Below are 27,754 nucleotides of genomic sequence, written 5' to 3'. Positions count from 1 at the left end.
GCTGAATTTGCCCTTAATAATCGGGCTAGTTCCGCCACCTTGGTTTCGCCATTTTTCTGCAACTCTGGTTTCCATCCTCGTTTTTCCTCGGGACATGTGGAGCCTTCTGACTGTCCTGGGGTGGATTCTGTGGTGGATAGGTTGCAGCGGATCTGGAGTCATGTGGTGGACAACTTGAAGTTGTCACAGGAGAAGGCTCAGCGTTTTGCCAACCGCCGCCGTGGTGTGGGTCCCCGACTTCGCGTTCGGGATTTGGTATGGCTGTCTTCTCGATTTGTTCCTATGAAGGTCTCCTCTCCCAAATTTAAGCCTCGCTTCATTGGTCCTTACAAGATATTGGAAATCCTTAATCCTGTATCCTTTCGCCTGGATCTTCCGGTGTCGTTTGCCATTCACAACGTATTTCATAGGTCCTTGTTGCGGCGGTACGTTGTGCCTGTGGTCCCTTCTGCTGAGCCTCCTGCTCCGGTGTTGGTTGAGGGCGAGTTGGAGTACGTGGTGGAGAAGATCTTAGATTCTCGTCTCTCCAGGCGGAGGCTTCAGTACCTGGTCAAGTGGAAGGGCTATGGTCAGGAGGATAATTCCTGGGTGGTCGCCTCTGATGTGCATGCGGCCGATTTGGTTCGTGCCTTTCACACCGCTCATCCTGATCGCCCTGGTGGTCTTGGTGAGGGATCGGTGACCCCTCACTAAGGGGGGGGTACTGTTGTGAATTTACCTTTTTGGCTCCCTCTAGTGGTTACTTGTGATTTGACTCTGGGAATGTCTGCCATCCCTTGTATGCTCACCTGGGTCGTTAGGTCAGGGGTGTTGCTATATAAGCTCCCTGGACCTTCAGTTCAATGCCTGGCAACGTTGTAATCAGAGCTAATCTGTTGTGCTCTTGTCTACTGATCCTGGTTCCTGCTAGATTAAGCTAAGTCTGCTTTCTTGCTTTTTGCTATTTGTTTTTGTTTGCATTTTTGTCCAGCTTGTACATAATCTGTATCCTAACCTTGCTGGAAGCTCTAGGGAGGCTGGAGTTCTCCCCCCGGGCCGTTAGACGGTTCGGGGGTTCTTGAATTTCCAGTGTGGATTTTTGATAGGGTTTTTGTTGACCATATAAGTTATCTTACTACATTCTGCTATTAGTAAGTGGGCCTCTCTTTGCTAAACCTAGTTCATCTCTGTGTTTGTCATTTCCTCTTACCTCACCGTTATTATTTGTGGGGGCTTGTATCCAACTTTTGGGGTCTATTATCTGGAGGCAAGAGAGGTCTTTGTTTTCCTCTTCTAGGGGTAGTTAGTCCTCCGGCTGGCGCGAGACATCTAGCGACCAACGTAGGCATGTTCCCCGGCTACTTCTAGTGTTGGCGTTAGGAGTAGATATATGGTCAACCCAGTTACCACTGCCCTATGAGCTGGATTTTTGTACTTCGCAGACTTACTTGTTCCTCTGAGACCCTCGCCATTGGGGTCATAACAGGGTGTGATAACACAAGGAGAAGTTTCTGTTGCCTTCCGATGGAGTTAATGGTGGCTGTACAAGAGATAACAATAGGTTGTGATGGGAGATAGGGAATGATAACATGAGAAAAAGTTCCTGTACAAGAGATGGCAGTAACAAACTTTGATCTATCATTTCTCCATCGCTTGTGGCAGCTTTCCCCTTATCCCCCTTTTCCAACACAAATGCAGAACAAGCAGTGAAAACTTAGTTTTTTTTCCTACTCTCTGCCAGCCCTGCTTCCCCCGCTTCTTAATTCACAGTGAAGACAAGGGATTCTGTTGCTCTTCACCATCAATAGAGAGGCGGGGGCAGCGCTGGTGGAGAGTTGTGAAGAGGAGCCGAGGACTGCAGGTGCCCTGAGGCTGATGTCCCCACCAGTGCACTTCCATGCCTAATTTAAATAATTACACATGAAGCACTGGATGAAGACTGGAATAAGTATGGTTGGACATGTTCCCCTGCCTTATCCAGCAGTATCTCTGGTTCCCCAAGTATGTCCTCACTGACAGGTTCACTTTAGAAATATGGTCTTGAAAATGAAGAAGGTAATGTCGGGCAATGCCACCAGCCCATCTCCAATATAGTAAATGATCCAACGACCTCACCGCAAGAGCAGCGTTAGTGTCTGGAAAACATTCAGAGTGCTTTTTATCAGAGTTAGCAGTACCGCTAAAAATATTCTGTATGGAGAGTTAAGTAAAAAAAAAAAATTAAAAATCTGGTCTTGTAATTGGCATGGACAAATTATGAATCATTGATTGTAGTAATTGGTTACAACACAACCAATCCTGGAGGGGTGAATGCATCTCCAGTCAGACGCCACTAATGGGCCTTATAAAAATGGAAGTGTTCCCACTTTATGCTCCATTAAGAATTTTCTCACATTGATCTTCCTTCGTGAGTGAACCTTTAAAGCGTTTATTATTCATCTCCTATGCATTAACCCTTGCACTTTTCCCTATAACTCCTGACCATTCTTCAGAATTGTTTTCTCTCTTTTCCTTAATTTGATTTATTCGAAAACCCTTCTAACTTCATGTTTTTCTTCCTCCACAGATAACTCAGGATAAGATCATCTGTCTGCCTAACCATATCTCTGCTGACTATGTTTCTCAAATCACCTGCAAAGAGTACTCCAAAGACTCTCAAGTCATAAATGCTAGCGAGGAAGAGCAGGCCATGTCCACTCCTTCTCCAGCTGCTTCTTCGGATACCCCACGTATGATGAACGGTCTACGTAATAACTTGGACATTCAGCAGTACAACTTCATTAACCAAATGTGCTATGAAACAGCATTACACTGGTATGCAAAGTACTTCCCATACCTCGTGGTCATTCACACTCTTATTTTCATCATTTGTGGAAATTTTTGGTTCAAGTTTCCTGGCACAAGCTCCAAAATTGAACACTTCATCTCCATCTTGGGCAAGTGTTTTGATTCTCCATGGACAACTCGAGCTCTCTCTGAGGTTTCAGGGGAGACAACTCAGGAAAAAACTGCCGACCGAGACATTTCAAAGACCGCTTTTGATGAAACGAGCCCAGCAACTGCCGATCTTCCGGTTCCTGAGAAACTTGTTGCTGAGACTCCTTCAGCTAGCGTCCTGGACAAAAAAGAAGGTGAACAAGCCAAGGCCTTATTTGAAAAGGTGAAGAAATTTCGGCACCATGTGGAGGAAGGTGATATTCTTTATTCCATGTACATGCGGCAAACCATATTAAAAGTCTGCAAATTTGTTCTAATAACCATATACAATTCTGCCTTGGTTGGTCAAATCCACTTTATTGTCCCATGTAGTGTACACACGGAAGACATGACTGGATACAACAGTTTTTGCTGCAATCACACTAAAGCCCACCTCTTCTCCAAGCTGGCCATCAGCTACTTGTGCTTCTTAAGTGCCTATGGTTTAACCTGTTTTTATACACTCTATTGGCTCTTTCGTCGTCCCTTGAAGGAGTATTCATTCAGAACCGTACGAGAAGAAACTGGGATTGGGGATATCCCTGACGTAAAAAACGATTTTGCATTTGTACTTCATTTAGTGGATCAATACGATTCCCTCTACTCTAAACGATTTGCTGTCTTCTTGTCAGAAGTTAGTGAAAGTCGTCTGAGGCAACTTAATCTCAACCATGAATGGCCAGCAGATAAACTCAGGCAGAAACTTCAGCATACTCCAGAAGGCCGACTGGAACTTCATCTCTTCAAGCTGCCGGGGTTGCCAGACACTGTGTTTGAGGTGACAGAGATGGAGTCGCTTAAACTGGAACTGCTCAATGATGTGGTCATCCCTCCTCTGGTGTCCAAATTGGTCAGGTTAGAAGAGTTGTCTTTGATTAACTGCGCAGCTAAAGTACAACATGCTTCTCTGACTTACCTCCGGGATAATCTTAGGGTCCTTCAAATTAAGTTTGATGAAGTTAAAGAGATTCCACTTTGGGTTTTTAGTCTTCGAGCCTTGGAGGAGCTTCACCTGTTCGGCTACCTGTCCCAGGATGTCTCTAAAAATGCTTCTCTCGAAAGCTTGAGGGAATTAAAAAGTCTCAAGGTGCTTATACTGAAAAGCAATCTTTCCAAAGTGCCTCAGACGGTTGCAGATGTGGCTAGCCATTTGCAGAAACTCAGTATACAAAACGACGGCACCAAGCTACTTACTCTTAATGCCTTAAAGAGGCTTTCGTTGTTGAAAGATTTGGAGCTGATTCGATGTGATCTAGAGCGGATTCCTCATGCAGTTTTCAGTCTCAACAATCTCCAGATGTTGGACTTGAAGGACAACAGCTTGCACACCATAGAGGAAATCATAAGTTTGCAGCACTGCCGGAAACTAAGCGTTCTACGATTGTGGCACAACCAAATTGCCTATATTCCTGAGCACATCCGCAGGCTTAAGTGTCTTGAAGAGCTGTGTCTAAATCGCAACAAGATCCTTATACTGCCTCCTCCACTTTTCCTGTGTACCAAACTCCGTCACCTTGACCTTTCTTTCAATGAAATCCGAGAGGTTCCACCAGAAGTTGGAGTTTTGCAGATGCTACAGTACTTTGCTTTAACGGGGAACTTTCTAGAGGATCTCCCCAATGAGCTATTTTTCTGCCAAAGACTTAAGACTTTGAAGTTGGGACAGAATAAACTTACAAGTCTGTCACCCAAAATTGGAACCTTGATCTCCTTAGTAAGACTTGATATAAAAGGTAACAGGCTGGACATGTTACCTCCAGAACTTGGGTCATGTACCAGTCTTAAAAAATCTGGTTTCATTGTGGAGCATTCTCTTTTGGAGACCCTGCCGCTCGATGTGAGAGAGGCGCTGAGTGAGGAATCATAGTAGGGTCGAATGCAACAACTGGAACTTGAAACTTATGTTCTACAGTCAGCTTTCTTTTTGATAATGTTCTCTAAAAAGAAAAATAATCATGGAGAAAGTAGCAACAGATTATGAACAAGTAAACAACCATGTGTTGACAAGATCAAATTATTTTCCATAGGGGTCCTCTAACTGAATGCCTCCTGACATCCGTCTTCCTTCCGTTATTCCGCATGCATTGTGTATTCTTACCTCAATAATGGCCTTATTAAAAGTTGACATTCTTTAAAGTAACGTCAAGACTAAGTAGCAGTCTTAGCTCAGGAATAAGCCACATGTACCAAAATAAGGGAGAGTTGCCAATAGATTGTATAGGTTTTTTTTTGTTTGTTAAAGCTATAAACATGTATGTATTTGGTTCTTCTTGGAGGACCCATCACTTGCCATAAACATGTTGTTTTTTTTATTTTACTTTTAACCTTTTTTATATTCCACTGTTCTCCTGAATGATGTTGCTCTTCTTTTATTCCTGCGCCTCTCCATTCCTAATATATGGTCCTTTCTTCCTCGTATGTAATTCTAATCCTTGTTATCCAAGTGGGCATGATCCTCAACTTTTCCTGAAGGCCAGTTCCAGTTGATAAAAACTAGATTTATATACAGGGAAGAGGGGACCATATCTCTGGACTGGAGAGGCAGAAATAAAAGAAAAAAAAAACACCTGTCAGATTCAGGAGAACAGTGACATTTATACTTGGTAAAAAAAATGACATATTAATGACACGTGACAGGTCTTCTTTAAGACTAACCGTTTCTAAAGAGGTTTTCCATGATAATTGATGGCCTATCCTTAGGATACTTGACTGCTATGATAAAGCTGTAGTACCAAGCCAGCTACCCTAATGGAAGAGCCACTTTTGCCTGCCTATACAGTGAGGAGGTGCTGATCTTAAGAGGTTTCCTGTGTAAGACCCCACAATAAAATGTAGATTGGACATCTTAAGGTTGGGTCATCGCTATGGCCTGAACAGAGGTCCTGAGTGTGTGCTCCCTCTGCATTCAAAGTCCATGGGACTGACCGAGATGGCCGAGTGCTGCACTATTTCAGTCCTTTACACCGAATATGTGTGGAGCGACACAGATATCCTGTTCCGGTGATTGGTGGAGGTCCAAGAGGTCGGACCTCTGCCAATCTAGCAGTTAAGATAGGTGATAACTAGTGATGAGCGAACGTGCTCGGATAAGAGTTATCTGAGTGTCTTCGGCGTGCTCTAATAATATGTTCCGACTCCCCGCGCCTCCATGTCTCGGTGCTGTTCAACAGCTGCAATCCATGCTAGGATTGCTATTTGATAAGCAATCCCTGCGTATGTTGCTGCTGTCGAACAGCACCGAGACATGGAGGCGCGGGGAGTCGGAACATATTTTTGAAACAAGCCAAAGTCACTCAGTTAGTACCCGGTCATGCTCAGATTACCTTATCCCAGCACGTTTGCTCATCACTAATCATAAGTTGTTTTTTTAACTTGAAAACCCTTTTAAATTTGTTTAAAAAGGTAAATAAAGAAACTTTGTAATATCTTTATCGAGGAAATCGTATCTTCTTTCTCCTCCTGAACTGATCAGTCATTCTCAAAATTCTCACATTCATTGCAGACAGATTTCTCCATTACTGAGATAAGAGATGACAGTTGGTGCTCATAAAGTTCTACGTAGAATCTTATCAGTCGACAGAAGGAAAAGGGAGGAGCTAGTGGCAGAGCTCCTCCTCCTCTTCTACATAAAAGACGACAGTTGGTTTTTAAAATACTAGTAGTAGAAGAGGAGGAGGAGCTCTGCCTCTAGCTCCTCCCTTATCTCAGAGATGGAGAAATCTGTCTTCACTGAATACAGATTTTAGCTTTGAATTGAGAGCAAATGATCAGTCCATGAGGAGAAAGAAGCTGATTTCTCTGATCAGATATATTACACAGTTTATTTTCATGTGTACTATTGATTTATTTCAAAAATAAAAAAAAAGACTGTTACTCAAAGGACATACGACTTTAGAATATCATGTTTTACATTGACCAGCATATGTATGGCCCAGAAGTTTTTTGGTTTTTTTCTTTTTAAATAAACATTTCAAGAAATCATTGTCATTTCTTCTCGTTCTCTCATGTCCTTTTCACACTGCTGGATTGTAGAGGGGAAAATCATGTACTGCCCTGTGCCTGTTGGATTTGCTCATACTATTAGATCACTTATATTAGATAACTTCTACTTATCAGGCCATGTCCCAGTAGTAATGGTTTGTGGCTCATCAAGAAAACCACTTTTAATATGAGTGTGCAATTTCCATTGGCTGCTTGACTTTTCCTGCAGTGGCCACTATAGGTTACATTTAGAATTGCATGTGTCAACTCAGATTGGGTTCCCCTCGCGAGCGGCTCCGTACACTGATTTTTCGAGAGGGGTTATGAGATGCTGCCCTGGTCTACAACTATAATCTTTAATGGCAGCTTGTGCTGAAAATTTGGAATTTATTGGGAGGAGGGAGATGAAATTCATGTACATCTTGCAAGTTTTGTATCTTACCGAGCAGCACAAGGGCTGAGGCAGTGGCGCATGACACAGGTTTATAACAACAACCAGAGAAAATCTCATGCAATGTCTCCTTTTAATAATAAAATGGGCAGAAAATGTTTTGCTCTTTGATTCTGTGATCGGTCAGTCAATTTAGAAGTGCTGAAGCATCAACTCTCCCTTACAAGATCACTGTCGGGAGCTCTGCGCAGCTGATGGCCGAGCTCCTGCGGTAACAGCCAGGGCCCTGGCTGATTAGCCCTCCAGATTCCACCATCAATGGTGATCGTGGCATTTGGAAGGTTGTGAGGCGTATGCTCACTCATCCACATCGGAACCTGGAGGTGACTTGTTGGACCCAGCCATAGACATGGTGTAACAGGTGAACTGCCTGTGTAATATCACAGATCTCCTAAATTGCAGGGCTGGCGCATTGCAATGCAAGAGACCAGTGATAAGAGTAATAAAAGTTGAAGTTCCATAGAGAATCTAAGTAGAAAAAAAAGTTTGGTGTTTTGTTTTTTGGGGTTTTTTTTTTTTTTTTTTCAAACAAAGAATAAAAAAATATTACACCAATAATTGCACATGTAAAAACAAACAAACCACACATTTGGTATCGCTGTGTCCGTCATAACCCAACCTATAGAACAGTCACACTAGTTCACTCTTAAAGTAAACACCGTCAAATAAAGAAAGGTGTCAAAAAAACTTTTTTTTTTCATACAGATGGAAAAAATGGAATAAAATGAGATAAAAAAGACAAATGTAACTAAAAATGGTATAGCTGAAAACCTCATCTTGTCCCACAGGAAACAAGCTGACAAACAGCTCCATCAGTGGAAAATTAGTTTTCTGTATATAGCAATGCAAAAACAATATTTTTTGCATAAATTTGTATTGTGTAGAAGGGACAAAACATAAAAAAATTTAATGTCGTATCGCTGTAATCGTACTGACCCGAAGAATAAAGCTGCCTTATTAATTTTACCACATAGTGAACGGCACCAAAAAAACAATTCCTGAAATTGTTTTTTGTTCATTCTGTCTCCCTAAACTCTGCATAGAAAGTGATCAAGAAACTTCATGTGCCCAAAAATGGTACCAATAAAAATGTCAACAAGCCCTCACATGACTGTTGGCAGAAATGTAGAAAAATTATAGCTCTCAAAATATAAATATGGTGATGCAAAAAAATGTTTTTTGTTTAAAAAAAAAAAGTGTCATTTAGTGTGTGACAACAGCCAAACGTAAACCCCAATATAAATCTGGTATTGCTGTAATAGCATCGGCCCAAAGAATAAAGTCGTATAATCGCTTATACCGCACAAAAATAAATACAATTCTTCACCTGCTGTTTATGTTTTGTTTGTTGTTTTTTTTCATTCTGCCTCCCAGAAAGGCTAAGCGCACATTTATCCTGCGCTCTGTGTAACACCCCAGGAAACCGGTTGTTACAGTGATGTTGCCTTCCTTTCGGGGAGGGTGATGTCATGCCTGGAAGCAATGAAGATCCCTTTAACAGGTAGTACACCTACTGCAAAACATTCTGAGTCCAGGCCAGAAGGGGGAGCCCTGAACCCGGATTCAGGGGAGCTTCCCCAGATATATAAATATTCTGGCAAGGAGGAGGAGTTAGTTCAGTCTGGAGAGGAGTTGGAGGAGAGAGGAAAGTGAGCAGAAGAGCTGGGGCCGTGCAGCGACGTAGTGCTGCAGCTCCAGGCGAGAGAGGAAAAGCAGGATCGTTGCATTGATAGCAAGTGCCCGAGGGGAGAAGCACAGGAGAACAAAGGAGCTGGAAGGGAGCTGCGGTTGCGTTCCTTCCAAGCTGAAGCGCAGCAACCGGGCATCGGGAGCCCGAGGCTGTGTAGTACTTCACATCCCACAGCAGAACTGGAAGGACAGAAGATTGTAGGTCGTCTGTCCGCACCCAAACCCGAAGGTACAGCCACTTATCGAGCCTGAGTCGTGATAGAGACTCTGTAAAAAGGCCCACGTTGCATACCATATGGGTACTGTCCCAGGACAGGAGCGAGAGGACCTTTACAGAAGCCATAGGCACCAAGGGACTCGCCACAAAGCGCGAGAAGGAAGGCTTACAAACTTCACCTGGAGAAAGGGATTTGAAATTGCCTCCAGGCCGGCCAGACCTCATCATTACCTGTTGCTAGTACCCTGCACTGTGGCTGTTTACCATCAGTAAACCAGGTAAAGAGACTGCAATTCTGTGTCCTCTAGTTATTTCTGGCACCACACCATCTTCGCAAAATACATCGGGAGCCCTGTGGATTCAGCTTCACCTGTGGGAAGCCATACCACCCCTGTTGCCATAACATCACCCCAGTGGACCCCTTTGGGCAGCGTTAGTCACCCCTGACCGAATACCACAGGTGGCGTCAAAAACTTTTATTAACCCCTTTAAAGACTGTCCCCTATTACTTGGGCACCCAGGGCCACGGACCGGGTCGCCGCCGCCGTGACACAACCCTTTAAGTACCGGACCCGGTACCGAGTACCCCTAGGCCCTGGCGGGCATTCCACTCTGCGCTGAGCACTTGCACTTAAATCTCTGAAATATGAGATTCAGACAGAACCCCCAGTGGAAGATTCCCTATGAGGCTATGTGCACACGTTGCGGATCTGCAGCTGCGGGTCCGCAGCAGCTTTGCATGCGTTTACAGTACAATGTAAACCTATGGAAAACGCAATCGGCAGTGCCCATGCTGCAGAAAAAAACGCGCGGAAACGCTGCGGTTTACATTCCGCAGCATGTCAATTCTTTTTGCGGATTCTGCAGCGGTTTACACCTGCTCCTCTATGGGAATCCGCAGGTGTAAAACCGCGGGTGGAATCCGCACAAAATCCGTGGTAAATCCGCAGGTAAAACGCAGTGCCTTTTACCTGTGGATTTCTCAAATCCGCTGCAGAAAAATCCCCACTCAGATTTGTCATCTGTTAACAGTAATATAGGGGGCTTTCACATTATTGGATGTACAAAGGCTCTGGAAAAGTTGCATGGCTCCCATCAAAAGTAATCCAATGAAATCAGCACTCCCAAATCCAAATGCTCCCCTCCCTTCTGAGCCCCAGTGTGCCTAATCCGCAGGTAGCATCCACATGTTTGGCATTTCTGTAGCGATGAGAGCCAGTTTAAATTATGGGGTCCATGTCTCCAAAGGCATGAGCTGGGCATAATGTACTGGTCACTACAACGTACTGGTCACTACAATGGCAGTTTGCATTTTTACTTGGCAACATCCACTGCTGCTTGTTTTTGGAAAACACCCATGGTGTCAAAATCGTCACTACATCTGTAAATGAATTCCCAGAGGGGTGTAACTTCCAAATTGGGGTCAAATGAGGTGGGATTTAGCTCTTCTTGCACTTAGGAGCTTTTTATATAGAGTCCGCAAACCATTCTAGGATTTGTTTTCCAAGAGTCAAATAGCTCTCCATCCCTTCCGAGTCTCCTCACGTGGCCAAACAGTACTGTACAGCCACATATGGGGTATTGCCACGTTATCGAGATATTGTGTTAAAAAATATGCAAACATTTTTCCCTTATGAAAATGTAAAATTTGGGGCTAAAACACGTGCTGTCAATATGCTCAGTGCAAGCCTAGGTGATTTCATTATGAGGTGTAGTTTGTAAATGGGGAACTGACACCTCAGGGGCTACTCCAATGTGACATGGCACCCGCAAATCATACCAGGCAGTTCTGAACTCCAGTATGGTTCTTCCCTTTTGAGCATTGCACTATGCCTGAAAAGTAGATTCCGACCTTATAAGGGACACTGCCATACTGAGGAGAAATTGCGTAACAAATTTTGTGATCCATTTTCTCATCCTTTTTGAAAATTAAAAACTTGGGGCTAAAATAGCACTTTAGTGGAAAAAATCAAGTTTTGTTTTCACATGTTATACAATTCTGTAAAATACCTGTTGGTTTAAAATGCTCACTATACCCTTGCAGGATTGGGTCACTTGTGGGGGTTTCTGCTATTTTGGAACCTTGGTGTCCACAATCTATTCAAGACAATTTTTCACTACAAAAATCAAATAGCGCTCCTTCCCTTCCAAGCCCTGACGTGTGCCCAAATAAAAGTTTCTGAGCACATATGGGGTATCCCTGTACTCAGAAGAAATAGCACAAGAAATTACTTGGTCCATTTTCTCCTGTTACCTATGTGAAAATTAAAACTTTGTGGCAAAAACAACATATTTGTGGGAAAACGTTTTTTTTTTTAATTTTCACGGCTCAATGTTATAAAAAATTTGTGAAGCACCTGTGGACTCAAGGTGCTCACCACATCTTTAGATAAATTCCTTGAAGGCTGTAGTTTACGAAATGGGGTCACTTGTGTAGGGTTTCCACTGTTTAGGCACATTAGGGCTCTGTAAACGTGATATGGTGTCCGCTATCTATTCCAGCCAATTTTGTACTCCGAACGTCAAATGGTGCTCCTTCCCTTCCAAGCCCTGCCATGCGTTCAAACAGTAGTTTTCCCCCACTTAAAGAGTATTGGTGTACTCGGGAGAAATTGCACAACAAACTGTACAGTTAATTTTCTCCTGTTACCCTTGTGAAAATTAAAAATTTGAGGCTCGAGTAACATTTTTAAGGAAAAAATTGTCATTTTTTTTCTTTCCACATAGTTTTAATCCCTGTGATGCACCTAAAGTGATTAATATACTTCTTTAATGTGGTTTTGAGTACCTTGAGGGGTACAGTTTATACAATGGTGTCAATTTTGGGTATTTTCTGTTATATAGGCCCTTCAAAGTCACTTCAAATGTGCTATGATCCCTAGAATAGTTTTGTAAATTCTTTTGGAAAATTGAATACAGATTTTACCGATAATTTGAGAATTGTGAGAATGAATGATCAATCCAGGAGGAGACAGAAGCAGATTTCTCTGATAAGATATATTACAAAATTGATTATTTTCATGTGTACTATTGATTTTAGGTAGCTCTAATTTTTATTACGGTTGCACGTTAAGGCCATGTTTATACCACTTAAAAGTCCTTGTGGCTCATCACTATGGGACTGTTGACTGCATATAGGAGATATATCAGAAGTTGGTCGGTGCACTTTCCTTGGCCCTCAAAGCAAATTACGTAAGAGGGCCTCACTTGCCATGTTTAATACTTGCCCTGCAGGTTCCTTCAGGCCTCCTTGGGCAAAGAGGTCTGGTGCAACCGCTATGTTTGTCAACCCATATAACTGCGCCTCTGGATGTGATGACTGACAACCAGCTCTGTAAATGCAGTCCTCCAGCTCCCTCATCCATGACCAGTGAATACACAGTGGAGACAGAGGCTTTGCATCATTATCTTGCATGTTCTTTAAATTGAGACATCGGTGCAAGAATTATCATATAGCGCTGCAGACGCAAAGTATTGCATTATTAGGAGCGGGTCTGCGATTTATATAAATTACTGGGTGCTGCAGATCGTTGCAGGCCGCTGCTCCCGGAGCCTTGTGCGCATGTGGCAGGGATACTAGGGAGGACACAGGTACGCCTCTGTAATTGGGAAAAGTGGCGTCTGTGATTACAGCATGGACTAATGAGTCATGAATGATTCTGTCACGCATACTGTGTTACTGGGAGAGGCGGCTATAGACTGGTGACCCGCCTGTGTGATAGTAGAGGGACATCTAGTGGTGACAACAGAGAACTGCCATAATAAAAGCTGTAAAATGCAGGATCTTATGTCCCTAAAAATATTGCTCCCTTTACACCCGCTGTGGCTCCACTTTTGCCTGTTGCTAACACAGCTGTCAATGGTATCAGTGTAGAGGGATTTTTAATTTTCACCTTGTTCTCTAGGTTATTGGCCACACAGCTGTCCCAGGCAAGGCGCGAGCAGGCTCTATTCTTTAGAGCCTATCCGTGCCATTATGAAGCTAGCCATATTGCTGGATCTGACCATCCTCCTTCCCACTGCGCCTATTCCATACTGCAAAGATGCTAACAGTCCAGGAGAGCGCAGAGTCCAGACCAGAGGCACAACCCTGCCTACAAACCGAGCTGTCAATCTTCCGGAGCGCTCCGCTGGAGGCAGAAGAGCGGTGTGCTCCTGAACATTCATCTGAAGATAACCCTTTTTAAGGGCGTTGATCAGGAATAATAAATTGATGGCCTCCTTGCTTTCTCCTAGAAGGACTGAATCCTATTCTTTGTGCAGATAATCTGGCTATTACTTATGGTGTAGTTAGATGGCTGTATAACAAATACACAGATCACATCACAATGCTCGGACTGGCCGTCGGCTCAGCTGCCATGCTTCAGGTGGAAGAGCCGATGGCCAGTCCGTGTATTGTCTTCCATGTTATACGGCCATCTGTGCCCTTAAAGGGTCTGATAAGACCAAGCTGTCTACAAATATCTCAAGGGCTGTCACATTGTAGAAGGATCATCTTTATTCTCATTTGCACAAGGAAAGACTGGAAGCAATGGGATGAAACTGAATGGGAGGAGACACAGATTAGATATTAGAAAAACGTTTTGACAGTGAGGGTGATCAATGAGTGGAACAGGCTGCCACGAGAGGTGGTGAGTTCTCCTTCCATGGAAGTCTTCAAACAGAGGCTAGACAGACATCTGGCTGGGATGATTTAGTGACTCCTGCTTTGAGCAGGGGGTTGGATCAAATGACCCAGGAGGTCCCTACCTACTCTACCTTTCTGTGATTCTATTATAAGTTTAGGCCCTTAATGCTCTGTGGTGTGACCAAAATTTTAAGTACACCTTCCCACCTGCTTATTCTCAATCTATCTCCTCCCTTCTCTGGTTCTATGATGTGGGGGTGGAGATAGGTGGGAAGGTGAACTTAAATGTTAGGGTGCACCAAGGGTCTGTACTTGGTTTGAACACTGATTTTATGCTGACATAGTCCTTTTACTGCAAAGGTATCATTGTAGACTAATATGAAGTCACCTGTCTCAATGTTTTCTTCACTTTTACCACCAAGAACGCCTGTTCCCGTTTATCAGCATTGTCAGCCATATCTTCACATGTGACATGAACAAATAATGAACTCCTCATCTTTCTGCTGTCTTTGTCCCCCTTTCTTGTACTAACAATGTGACGGATATGTACACACTGACTAATGGAACTTACACGCCCGCAGATTACAGGTAATATTTGACTTGGCACAGTCCCTAAACCTCACTATACCAACTCCTGTTGCTTCCAAGGTAAAACAAATCTCAAATACACGACTGATCTACGGTACTGTCTGAGATTGTTTCTGACCTTCTCTAATCAATCAAGTTGATCAATGTCCGGTGTTGTTCGCTGGTGGATAATGCCTTCACGGGCCCAGCAGGGTGTTAAAGATTGGATGTAATAGTGACAGCAGAGCGAACGTGCTCTCTGACGTGCACCATTTTCGGGTGTGTGCGCCTACAGGAGGCGGACACCCAGATGCAGCCTGCTACGCCTGAGTGTCCTCCTCCTGTAGGCCTACCCTCCTGAAAATGATGCACATCAGTGAGCACGTTCGCTCTGTCTGCATCATTATAGTCTATGGTCCTGTCAGCGCATACATCCGAATCCCATTTTGCAGGGGTGGTTCGGATGTATGCCCCCGACAGGACCCACGAACGTAATGTAAAAGCACCGTAATACCTTCTAGGAGTTAATTCTAATTACATGTTCCCTTTCAATGCCTTTTTTCAGATCCAGCCTCTTATACAGTACAACAGAACATATCATCAAAGAGACTTCTTTCAGTATCTGCATCCACCAGGCTTGATCACGTTTGCATATTTCATACCTACAAGGGCTTTATAAAGTTTAGTTTATGATCCACAGCTCATTCCGAGAAGTGAAAACTCACAATTTTAATTTCCATACAACTTGTTTAGGCCCCAAAAACATAAGTTTGATCTGTTTCTTCCTCTATTAAACTTTAATATATACATATAATTATATGTATGTGTGGGTGTAATAAAAAAAAATATATATAATCAGAGAAAAAGTTAGAGGTTGTCCACTACTTTTACACTGATGACTTATCTTTAAGATATGTGATCAATGTCTGATCGGCCGGGGTCAAAAACACCCAACACCCCCTCTGATCAGCTGTTATTGGTGTCGGCGGTCGCCGGAAGGTGCTCACTTGTCGAGCTGCTTCGTCTACATGTAGTGACCGGGATTGGTATTACACATACTCCTCCTATTCAAATCAATAGGAGGCGGATGTGTAGTACCCCGTGGCGGCCGCTACAAGTAGACGAAGCAGCTCGGCAAGTGAGTACTTCTGGTGGCCTCCAACACGATAACAGCTGACCTGCAGTGGTGCGGGGTTGTCGGATCCCAGCCAATTAGACATTGTTGACTTATCCTAATGTAAAAGAAGTGGACAACCTCTTTAAGGACTTCATGTAACTGAGCAGAAAAATAAGATAGCTGGTAAAAGAAATCACAGTTTAATTGCATCCGGTTAATCTTGGCAAGCTAATGGGTTGTTCTCATGACTGTTCTTCTAGAGAACACAACCACTCAGCTTCCTGCTTTTCAGGGGCAGTTCGCTCCTGATGATTGACAGTTCAGGTCAGCGGCATGCCTGAGCTGCTGGCCCAAACTGTGCGCTCTCCCATTATAGAAGCATAGGAAGTTTTGCCTTTATAGTTTCGGAAGAGGACGGGGCAATGAAGCAGCACTTGCATGTTCTATAACAAAGAACTTGCAAATGCTGTGGAACCGGCCATGTCTGATAAAATGCAGAGCTGGACAGTAATCTAAGCATTGAGCAAAACACAAAATGAAACATCCCTCAGTTCTTGAGAATGGAGAAGATTTGTAATAAGAGGTATGTTGCAGAGTTGCTTGTTTTAACAAGCAATTTATAACTTTATCCAGTTATGATGGTGAGAAAATACTCTTCAAGACTCATTTTTTGCAGAAATGGTAAAGCAAACGTTTAGCATGACAAGTTCTCCATAATGGAGGTCTAGCTGCCAAGATCCTGCACCGATCACTAAAATGAAGGGGCCGAAGCGCCCATCTTAGCCCTACTTTCTTTCAAGGTTGACAATGGACTAGCTCAATAGAAATTCTATGAGCCATCTTTAGTTTCTGAGGGAACCGCAGGTGGCTAAGCAATTCTGCCGATTTATTTCAATGATCTTTGGCATTTCAGAATCAGATCTCCATGAATTAACGTTTGATGTCACCATGATCCTTCAAAAGTTTACAGAAAGGACATTGGCACTTTGTTTGACTTGGCAAAATAATGATAGTTTTTTATACATTTATATGTGAACCTTCAGAGGTCATTTGTAGGTTGACCGGTGCCAACAGAGGAGTGTAATGCTACAAAGCAAGGAGTATGAAAACCCAACAGACCACAGTCATATAAAAGATAAAACTATTGTGTTGCACGTCTTAATCAATGACTTCAGGTTTTTCATTCAGTCCCATTGACCCCAATGAATAACCTTTGGTTCCCCCATGCCATCTGCCTTTACTAATGTGACAGAATGGATGGTGGTAAAGAGCTTACTTGTACAAGCGCTGTCCTGTAATAGGAGCCACCAGGGTAACAAGTCAGATCATGACATTTCTTCCCCCCTTATTATTCCCCATCACCTGTGAGTGATAATATTGAGAAGTGGAAGGAATCGCACCAACTCGGCCATGCAGTGAAGACCACGTAATATCACTGAGAGGTTTCACAAAGTACTGAGGAGCAAATTACAAAAAAGTCACCAACGCTCTGCTGACTCCATAACTGCAGAGTCCAGACCTCCTCAGGTATTCACATCAGTACAAAAACAGTTCCTCTGTTGGGAGCTTCATGATGTGGAGTGGTGTAAAGCCACCACCACTGAACTGTGGAGCACTAGAAATGTGTTCTATACAGTGACGGGTCATACTTCTCTATCTGGCATCTACTGGATGAGTCTGGGTTTTGTGAAGGCCAAGAAAACGTTAACTGCCTGACTGCATTGCATCAACTGTAAGGATTGTGGAGGAGGGATAAAGGCGCTATGGGTTGATTTTTAGGGATCAGCTTAGGCTCCTTAGTTCCAGTGAAGAGAAATCTTAATCCTTCAATATACCAAAAAATTATAGACAAGTATAGCTTCCAGCTTTGTGCAAACCCTTTGGGGAAGACATTTTTCAGTTCACCATGAATGTCCTCAGTGCACAGTCCATAAAGACAAGGTTGGGGGAGCTTGTTGAGGACGAACATGACAGGGCCTACAAAGCACGGACCTCAACCCTATCCAACACCTTTGAGATAAACAAGAATAGAGCCTGGACCCAGAATCAAATGGACAAATGGTCCTCTGGATGGTAAAAAATCCCCACAGACACGTACAACATTTTGTAGAAACCCTTCCCAGGAGAGCAGAAGCTGCTTTAACTGCAGAGGAACCAAATATTTATTAACGTGTATGGATTTAGAATAGGAAGTCAGAAAAGCTCCTGTAGGTGCAACGTGGAGGTGTCCATATAGCGTATGTTAGTCTGAGTAAGCCACAGTGAGGTCTCTAATAGTGCACACACTCTTTTTATTTCTTTTAAGGGCAAAATTACCATCACATTTCGAAAGCTTGTCCACCCTTTTGTAGAGAACAAGATATTCGTAAGTTCTCAATAAACCAATCAGTACACAGTGTAAAACTCATACATGTAAAGCCTTTAATAGCTAGTCAGATGTGTACACAGTATTTGAAAACCAAGTTATGCGTGATTGACTCATGCTTAAACCAACCAAAGATTAGTGTGGGAGAGGTGGCTGACTCCCAGATGTAACTCGCAGGGAGAAGAGCGTGCAAACTGGACGGAGAGACAAAGTTTCTGACAAAACTTTTAGCCTTGGGAAAGAAGTTGTGAAAATGCAATTTTAAACGTTGTAAAGATAGGAGGACAGATCGTACAAGGCACACGCCGAGACTTGTCCAGGATTGAGAAAGAATTTGCTGCAGCTTCCTGGGTTTAAAAATGCTCGCTGTCCGCAGAGGTAAGGAGTGTGAGTTCTGCAAGACTCCAACAAGGTAAGGACACTTGCTGAGCTGCGAGAGTTCAGCAGGAGAACCCTGAAGGCCAATGGTTCATATAGATGGGAACGTCCATGGGTCAAATAGGCACAAAAAGCCAGGTACCACTTCACAGGTAAAGGACAGCTTTATAAATGAGGCGACAAATAAGGAACAAGAAGTCTAGTGATGCCGATTGTTCCATTACTAGATATAATCTATAACAAAAATCAGATTGCAGCAGATTTCATCAGTGCACACGCACCCTTTTGGTATTTTTTTTTTTCCATCAAAATGTGGGCGCGGAGACTTTCCAACAAATTTTACATTTGTTATTTTTGTCACTGATTAGGTCATATTTATTTCAATAGAAAAATACGGGGGCCAAAGGCCCAGTCAGCTCACCAACAGACCACAGGAGCACGTGAACCCGTCCTGACCCAGACGTAGCAGCAGCTTGAAGACGTAAGGAATGTGAAGATTGTTCCAGCTCCTTTTCAATTAAAAGTCCTTTATTGATCCATATCCTTAAAAATCATCCCTGCACAAAAGGGAATGTGAACAGCGACAAAAACCTGCTAATAGCTACGCATTTCGATCTAAGAGATCTTCATCATGGCTATGTGCAGGGATGATTTTTAAGGATATGGATCAATAAAGGACTTTTAATTGAAAACGAGCTGGAACAATCTTCACATTTCTTTCATATTTATTTCATTTGATATGTGCCAAACATATAACTATGGAGGCAGTGGCAGCACATAATCAAAATAATCAGTATATACTGTATATATATATATGTTGGAATACACGATATCCAAACTATTTCATTACACGTAATTATGATGTGCCCAACATTAAAATCTCACTGCATATTGTAGGGGTTTCAGCTCTCTGGTAGCCGCATGGACACACATAGGGTATTTATATTAAAACAGAATAAAGTTTATTGTCCTTCATAAACTTTACAGCTCAATAATGAAACGGCCCTTCTTCATCACAAATAACAAACAGTCGTCTCTCTGAATAAAGCAAAGAAAATCAAATGGTCTCACCAACTTGGTATTAAAGAAACCTCTCAGGCCGCAGTACAGACTATGCAGTAGCCCTGACTTTCTCCAGCCTCAACACACTACTACTACAACCTGAGCTAGACCAGGGGCATTTTATTAGGCCAGTAAGACCTGTCTGGAGCATGGGAGCGACCTTTCCCACCCAGGCTCTTTTGGTCGCTCCTGAAGCCCGGACCCAAAATCCAGTCAACATAAAAGCCATCTCAGTAACCCGTACCCGCTATCCAGGACCTTACCTTACTATAATACATATATATAGTCACAGTTTTGAATAGAAACAAATTTCTAGTACAACACATAAGAAACACAGATGTAACGCAATTAGGCTAGGGTCACACGACCGATATTCTCTCATCTGAGAAAATCGGGTCGATTATGCTAATCACACTCTGATCAGACTCTGATGTGTGATCCGATATTCTCAAATGTGGAAAATTAAATAAAAAACTCTCCTCCTTCTTTATACAGTGTGTTTGTGAAAACCATACCAGATGTCATCCGAGTGCAGTCTGATTTTTTTCACGGACCCATAAACACGAATGGGCGAGTGCCATCCAATTATTGAAGGCAACTCGAGCATGCTGCATTTTTTTTTTTTTTTTCCCTCAGACCAACTCTGTTTCAGATAAAACTCAGATGTGCACATCCATATCGAGTAACATAAAGGACAGATTGTACTGGTCCAATTATTATGTTTGTGTGTGCGAGCTCTCAAGAAAAAAGCAAAATTATACATATCCGTGTCTATGATTAGGACATGGCGCTATGTACAACTGGGCAAATGAAGAACTCATTAAGTAAATCTGGCCCCTTTTCTCCACCAAATTGAAGGCCATTTAGGGAAATTCTAGCTTTGGATGCTGGATCATAGTGCAATTATTTGATGATTTGAAAATTTCAAACCCTTTTTAGAAAATTGTGTAATCCTCCTATGCATGGGGTGCTGTTAACTGGCACTTGCTTTATCTGAGATGCAGTATATTAATTAGGGAGAATGTGGAGAAGTAACATATATAAAATATACATAAAATAAGGCCAGGTTCACACAGGCATATGTCACAATCAATATACGACCACAATCCTCGGACTGACCGCGGGTCTCTCGCCCAGAACATATAAGGATGTCGGTTTGGACTCAGTAGACCTGCGATCAGACTGGACATTGCAGCCTGTATACTGACCATGAAACGCGCTCATGTGAACCCTACCTAAAGCCACGTTTACACGGAAGATAATCATGAACGAGAGTTGTAAAAAACGTTCGTTTTATGATTATCTTGACATGAAAACAGGTTGCCCAAAACGCTTCTTCACACACCTTGTTGGTGGAGGGAGGGCGAAAGTCAGACCTCCAGAAGTCTAATATTGATGACCTAAGCCAATGATAGATCGTCCATATTAAAATGTCAAAAAATTGACTGCAATAGGCAAAAGTGAGTAATTAAGAAGAATAATATATTACGTACCTATTATTTTGAGTTTTTGTAAATACGTTTCTTATATTAATCCAAAATTATAGCACTTTTTATGGCCAAGAGCTGCATTCACAATTCGGCAGGCTTCAGAGCTGAAATCTCGGAGATACTTCCATAATAAGTTGGGAAAGATAAGAGAGAGGCTAGCAAACAACAAACTTAAAGGGACCCCGTCACCAAGTTCTCCTTAGGTAAATCGTTGTCACCTTTTTGCCCCCTGTAGTCACCTCCCTACAACAGATTTATATAAACCCAGCTTTTCCCCATGTACTTCAAAAAATGTATTTTATTATGAGGATATGTCATCCACGTCAATTAAAGGCGGAGGGGGGGCGATCACTGACGCCCATCAGACCGATCGGTGGGACAATTAAAATGAAGGGTTTTAGGGACATTGCTACACCATTGGCGATGGATTATATAGGGGAAAACATGATGACATTTTTTTTTTCCGAATTTTTTAATTGTATAAAAAAAACCCTCAGTATGAATCTCAAGAGACATTTACAAACATTTTTATAGCGATTTTTATATATTTGTAGTATGAGCATCTTTTCTCTTGTTTTCTAGTCCAAAAAGAAGCCTATTGGGAAAATTCGAGAAAAAATGTTTATTATTGAAAGCATTCTGCTTTTTTTTCTTTAACACTACTGATATATAAAACAAACACAAAAAACACAAGGAGCTCCAGTGATCAAAACTGTTTTAAAGGAAAACTGTTTTTGTTGCCCTTAACGAAAAATCAGAGCCCAGGTTTTAAGATTTTTCTTTTTTTATACAGCTCCAGGAAAATAAAGGGGTTCGCCAGTAAAAAATAAATTACCTATGCACAAAATAATTGGCGGGGGTCTGGCTGCTGGGATAGGGTACTTCATCCCAGTTAGAATGGAGTTGCAGTATGCGTGCTCAACCGCTGTGCCATTCATTCCTTATGGGGTGGGTGAGCACTGAGCTCCACTTTTTCTGGCAGCCCACTAAATAATGAATCAATGTTTGACCTACCAGTCCATTTTGTAACAAGGATAAAAGTTCTCCGTCATGGAAAAAAAATCCCAATTCTGCCTATTGTGGCTGGTCCCAACGGTGGAACTCCTACTGATCAGCAAGTTATTACCTATCCTGTAGATACGTGATAACGTGTTTTCACTAGACAACCCCTTTAAAGCTATACCATGACATTACTATGGGCAAAAGAAAAGTTTTTCGATTTAGACATTTGTTATAAATCTCACAAATTATAGATAACATGTTTAGTTCAATAAAGGCTTCAAAGTATCATATGGCCTCAGCTTTTTGACAAAGCAGAAATTTTGCTAAAATTGTCATGAAAAACGTTCAATTTTTCACAAAAACGCTAAGTGAGAAAAAACCTTTTAAGTGGTCCATCAGCATTAGGGTCCGAAAGGGAACAGTGTCCATGTTCCTCATCTATTCGGTGGCCAGCAAGACTTGACAAGTAATATTGTACTCATAACTTAGACATTACATTAAAAATTCTAATAAAACAATATTGAAAACCACTATTGACTTTCAAAATCTCCCCCCAAAATGTTTTTTTAATGTTTTTAATATTTTCCTGCTTTTTCTCCCCACTCTTAGGTATGATCACGGTAAGCGAGGCTGCATCGCTTGCCGACACCCAGGCCCATTTCAAGGCCGTGAAACCTTGGTGGGACGTTCTCATGGATTATCTCCTTATAATTATGCTCATGACATCTTTCTTCTCTGCAACACTTCTTATTACAATGGATAAAGTTGTCTGTATGCCAAAGTCAAAGCTAGCCGAGAACATGTCAAATGACTTTAGTGAGGCCACCCAACCTACTCCGACTTTTCCAAAAGATATCGGCCACTTGACCAATTTGGACTACCAGCAGTATATGTACGTGAGTGTTGTCTGTTACCACAAAGTCATGCCTTGGCAGTCCAAATATTTTCCTTACCTGGCTCTTATTAACACTATAATGCTACTGGTTAGCAGTAATTTTTGGTTTAAGTATCCAAAAACATCTTCAAAGGTTGAACATTTCCTGTCTATCTTGGCTAAATGCTTTGAATCTCCATGGACTACTAAAGCGCTTGAGGAAACAAGTGACCAGCCACCTCCAGAACATAACCGTCAAAAGTCCAGCAGCTCACGTTCCATTGACTACTCCCCCAGGACACCATTAATACATGAAATGCCATTGTCATTTGTACCGGTCTCAGTGTCTGCAATCTTGGACAAAAAGGAGGGAGAGCAAGCAAAGGCTTTGTTTGAGAAGATCAGACATTTCCGAGCTCATGTTGAGGACTCCGATGTTGTATATAGAGTTTATGTTGGACAAACTATTTTCAAAGTGGTTAAAGTAGCAATAATCCTTGGGTACTCACTCAGTTTGGTAGGTTCATTTAGCTTCCACCATCCTTGTAAACCAGGAATACAAAATCTCATGGGATATTCTGTGTTCACTTGCACACACAACTTGGCCTTCATACTAGAAAAGCTTCTTGTGACCTATATTATACTTGTGTGTGTCTACGCTTTCCTATCTGCCTATGCATTATTTTGGTTATTGACTAATTCCCTGAAGGTGTACTCCTTTGAAAAAAATAGTGAAGGTGCTGGATTTAGTGATATCCCTGATGTTAAAAACGATTTTGCCTTCATGTTGCACATGGTAGACCTCTATGACACGCTATACTCAAGGAGATTCTCTGTGTTTCTCTCTGCTGTAAGCGAAGGAAGGCTCAGAGAGATAGCACTTAATTCTGAGTGGCCAGCGGAGAAACTGAGACAGATGATTTACAAGGACTCAAATGGACGCTTTGAGCTGCAACTGGCCATGATCCCTGTAATTCCAAGAGATGTCTATGAATTGAGTGAGATTGAGATTCTCAAGCTTGAGTTGATCTCATCTGCGAAGTTCGTAGGAGCAGTGTCTCAACTTAAGTCTCTCTTGGAGCTCCACATCAGTCACTGCTCAGTCAAAATGGACCCTGAAGCTTTTTCTTTCATCAGAGAGAGATTAAAAGTGCTTCATGTTAGATTCACAGACATGGAAGAACTTCCATCCTGGATGTACTCCTTGAAGAATTTAAGTCAACTGCATCTTTCTGGCAACCTCAATTGGTCCAACAATCGATCCATCCGTCTACAGTCTTTACGTGGACTGTCTGGACTTAAGTGTCTTTCTTTGACTACTAACTTGTCTCATTTTCCTTCGGCAGTGCTCGATGTGGCAGGGCAGCTGTCAGAGTTTAGCCTACAGAATGGAGACACTGAATTTGGGTCACTTGGTCAACTGAAAAGGATGAACCAATTATTGTTGCTTAAACTTTGTCACTGCAAGATGACTAAAATTCCTGGTGCAGTTTTTGGGTTAACAAGTTTACAATGCATCGATTTAACATCCAACTGTCTACAGTACGTTGAAGAACTAGGAACACTTCACCGTCTACGAAGCCTTACCATCTTACGACTATCCCATAATGCTATTAGTCATCTCCCGCCATCTATTGAGCTTCTACGTAATTTGGAAGAACTCTCAATTTCCAATAACAAACTAGAGAATTTACCAGTTTCTCTTTTTAATCTTGTTCGGTTAAGACACTTAGATGTAAGCTATAATCACATCAGACTTATCCCTCATGAAATTGGTCACTTAACACGTCTGGAATCATTGACAATCAACTGTAACCAAATCTCTTTGTTACCCCGTGAGTTGTTCCGCTGCACTAGACTCCGGTCCCTCCATGTTAGTTCTAACAAACTTACAACTCTACCACCTGAGATTGGACAGCTACCTCTTCTGACCAGCTTGGATCTTATGGGCAACAACTTGACAGAGTTGCCAGAAGAGATTGCAAATTGCTTACAGCTGAAGAAAGGGCGGATTGACGTAGAAGAACACGTTTTAGGAAGATTAGCTCCAGAACTGAGGAAAAAGTTCATGTAAATTAATAATAAAAATGCACAAACTTTATTTTATTTGCGTAAGTGGAAAATAGAAATTGACTGTTGCTTGAAACTTCTCTTTGTGAATTTACACTCTGTGGCATTAAGGCCTCCATACACAACAGATAAAAATTGCCTGACAAATGATCTTTTGTCGACGGCGCAAAAAAATCTGAAACTATCAGGCTGGTATTACATTTTTTCAATTGATGAAGCAGTCAGTGCTTATCATTGGCTGAAAAAATCCAACATGCCCGATCAGTGGTTTGAACAATCATAAATGCTCATTGATTCCCATTGGTCAAAACAAGTGATCACTTGTTCATTTCACCAAATAAGCAGATGGTTTTTCGTTATGGTCGAAATTAGCCATTGCAGTCGACTTTTATTTAATGTGTATGGGAATCATTGTTGCCACCCCATAGATTCTGAATAGAATAGCAGTGATCATGCATGACCTTGCTGCTCAATTCAATCCCTGTCTGGAGTGAGGTGGAGGTGATCGTGTGGTCAGGTGGGTATGGTTTTCTTAGGAACCATCTGTATCAGGACAACTACACAAAATAATAAGATTATAATACTGTGATCAGTCAACAGCAGCCAACCTGATTAATTATTTTATTTCCTGGTAACAAAACCTAGTTGAAAATGCAGTCATATGATATTAAAATTAGTGATGAGCGAATATACTCGTTACTCGAGATTTCTCGAGCACACTCGGGGGTCCTCCGAGTATTTTTTAGTGCTCGGAGTTTTAGTTTTTCTTGCCGCAGCTGAATGATTTACATCTGATAGCCAGCATAAGTACATGTGGGGATTCCCTAGCAACCAGGCAACCCCCACAAGTACTTATGCAGGCTAACAGATGTAAATCATTCAGCTGCGGCAAGAAAAACTAAAACTCCGAGCACTAAAAAATACTCGGGGGCCCCTGAGCATGCTCGAGTATATTCGCTCATCACTAATTAAAATCCTAACACAATGACTAAATTGTCAGGCGCTGCTGAATGTGTTGGTGCTATATAAATAATATAAAATATTTATTATTGCTGAGCATCATTTGCAATTTATATACCTCAAAGAGGTTGTCTTTTAGTAAGGTTTGACTAGTCTAGATATATACAGTAGTGTGCAAAAGTTTTAGGCAGCTGTAGAAAAAATGCTGCAAAGTAAGAATGCTCTAAAGATTATAAGTGTTTATTTTATTTTTTTATTTATTCATTGGCCTTCAGCTCAATCTCGAGCCATGGCGACTTGATGGATGAATGATCTGTAGGAAGTTAAATCTTCTGAAAACCTAGATTGGTCCACCAGGATCTTCTCCGCTGTTATCTTGATTGTATCAAGTCATCAAGATGCTGGTCTTCCTCTTCGCCATATTCTTTAATTCTTCCGAATACTATGTCCTTCTCCAGCAATTGCTCTCTCTTCTTATGATGTGTCCAAAGTAGACAAGTTGTAGCTTGATGATCCTTGCTTGGAGTGACATGTTCAGCTTGATTTGTTCCAAAATTGATTTGCTTGTTCTTCTTGCCATCCATGGTATTGATAACATCCTTGTACTGATAAGTCGTTCTTGTAGAGATGCTTTGTGTATTCTTCCCATCTTTCCTTGATTTGCTCTGACTCAGCTTTTTCACGTTGGTATCTTTCAACATTTCCACTATTGGTTGAAACTTTTGTCGTACCTGTTTGACCTTTCAGTATGCCTTTTTGGCAGAGGTGTATCTAGGTTTTCTGGCACCCGGGGCAGGAATGCAGTTTGCCCCCCGTTCCACCCTCTCCAAGCAAATATGCGGTTTGTACACTTATTCATGTACCGACAAGCTGCTCCCCCTAATGCTCCCAATGTTCAGTGAAAAACTGAGAGAAGCAGGAAGAGAAGCTCGTTGTCACAGGACCAGAAGTATGAAAATCACATGAGTGAAGTGTCCATGTGATGACTACTGGAATCTACAGAGCTGAATTCTGACCGTGAGCTGAACCCTGACATTTCAGTCTTCTGAATTTTCACAACCAATGCACTGCATACTTTTAGGATTCTCCTTTGCCGGTGGCAAGATTGGACGGTCATGTCAGCAAAAGCATGTGATTTGTATACTTCTGGCCACATTCCGACTAGACATGCCCGGCCTCACTCAGTTCATTTTCATTGAGTGAGGCCACACATGTCTAGTCAGCCCGTGACCGCATGTATGTAAATCACCAGCACCAGAAATTGCTATTTTGGAATCTTAACAGCGTGCAGTGCACATTGTGAGAATTCAGAAGTCTGCAGTCACATAGAATGACTGCAGACTCATCACAAACCTGGACAACCCCCTTAATGCATCTAACATAAATAAAAACATGAGAATTAGTCAGTATCACAAATATTTACATTCAGGTACCTTATAGATGATGATGTCCCTGGAGCCGTTCTTCTTTTCTTCATCTTAGGCCGGGGTCACACTAGACCGTAATACGGACGAGTGCTATGCGATAAAAAATCGCATAGCACTCGGCCCAATGTTAATCTATGGTGCAGCTCCCATCATCCGATATTTTCTCCACCGTATTTCGGATCCGAGGGAACTCGCAGCAGGCTGCGATTGTCAGCGTATCTCGGCCGAGACTCGCCAATGCAAGTCTATGGGTGCGAGAAAAAATCGGATTCCACACGGACCATGCATGTGCATTGCGAGAAATACGCAGCGGTGTTCTCTAGAAAAGCCGGTAATTAAATTGCCGGCTTTTCATTTCTCCTGCACAAACCCGACAGGATATGAGACATGGTTTACATACAGTAAACCATCTCATATCCCCCTTTTTTTTACATATTCCACACTAGTAATGTTAGTAGTGTGTATGTGCAAAATTTCGGCGCTGTAGCTATTACATTTAAGGGTTAAATCGCAGAAAAAATT

The 27,754-nt window shown here is 42.2% G+C and overlaps 2 protein-coding genes across 5 annotated transcripts in view; both read left to right on the top strand.

Moving 5' to 3' along the window:
* Positions 1-6,990, top strand: part of LRRC8E (leucine rich repeat containing 8 VRAC subunit E) — a 35,143-nt gene extending 28,153 nt beyond the window's left edge. For all 3 annotated transcript variants that reach the window (XM_077262529.1, XM_077262531.1, XM_077262530.1), the window contains one exon: positions 2,546-6,990. In XM_077262529.1, the coding sequence (XP_077118644.1) occupies positions 2,546-4,822 (2,277 nt within the window). In that variant the 3' untranslated portion in view covers positions 4,823-6,990. The remainder of the gene's footprint in view (positions 1-2,545) is intronic.
* Positions 6,991-18,173: 11,183 nt separating this feature from the next.
* LOC143774743 (volume-regulated anion channel subunit LRRC8D-like) lies at positions 18,174-24,921 on the top strand. Of its 2 annotated transcripts, none has more exons than XM_077262507.1 (2): positions 18,174-18,347; positions 22,511-24,921. In XM_077262507.1, exons 1-2 carry the CDS (start codon positions 18,329-18,331, stop codon positions 24,847-24,849), a joined length of 2,358 nt encoding a protein of 785 aa, XP_077118622.1. In that variant the 5' UTR covers positions 18,174-18,328; the 3' UTR covers positions 24,850-24,921. The 2 variants fall into 2 exon arrangements, with proteins under 2 accessions (XP_077118622.1, XP_077118623.1); XM_077262508.1 differs by having other exon boundaries at positions 18,177-18,381.
* Positions 24,922-27,754: the final 2,833 nt, after the last annotated feature.

This window comes from Ranitomeya variabilis, chromosome 5 (assembly GCF_051348905.1).
Source record: "Ranitomeya variabilis isolate aRanVar5 chromosome 5, aRanVar5.hap1, whole genome shotgun sequence".
NCBI lineage: Eukaryota > Metazoa > Chordata > Amphibia > Anura > Dendrobatidae > Ranitomeya > Ranitomeya variabilis.
Note: the sequence above shows the minus strand (reverse complement) of the source record. Positions and strands in the feature narration are given on the sequence as shown.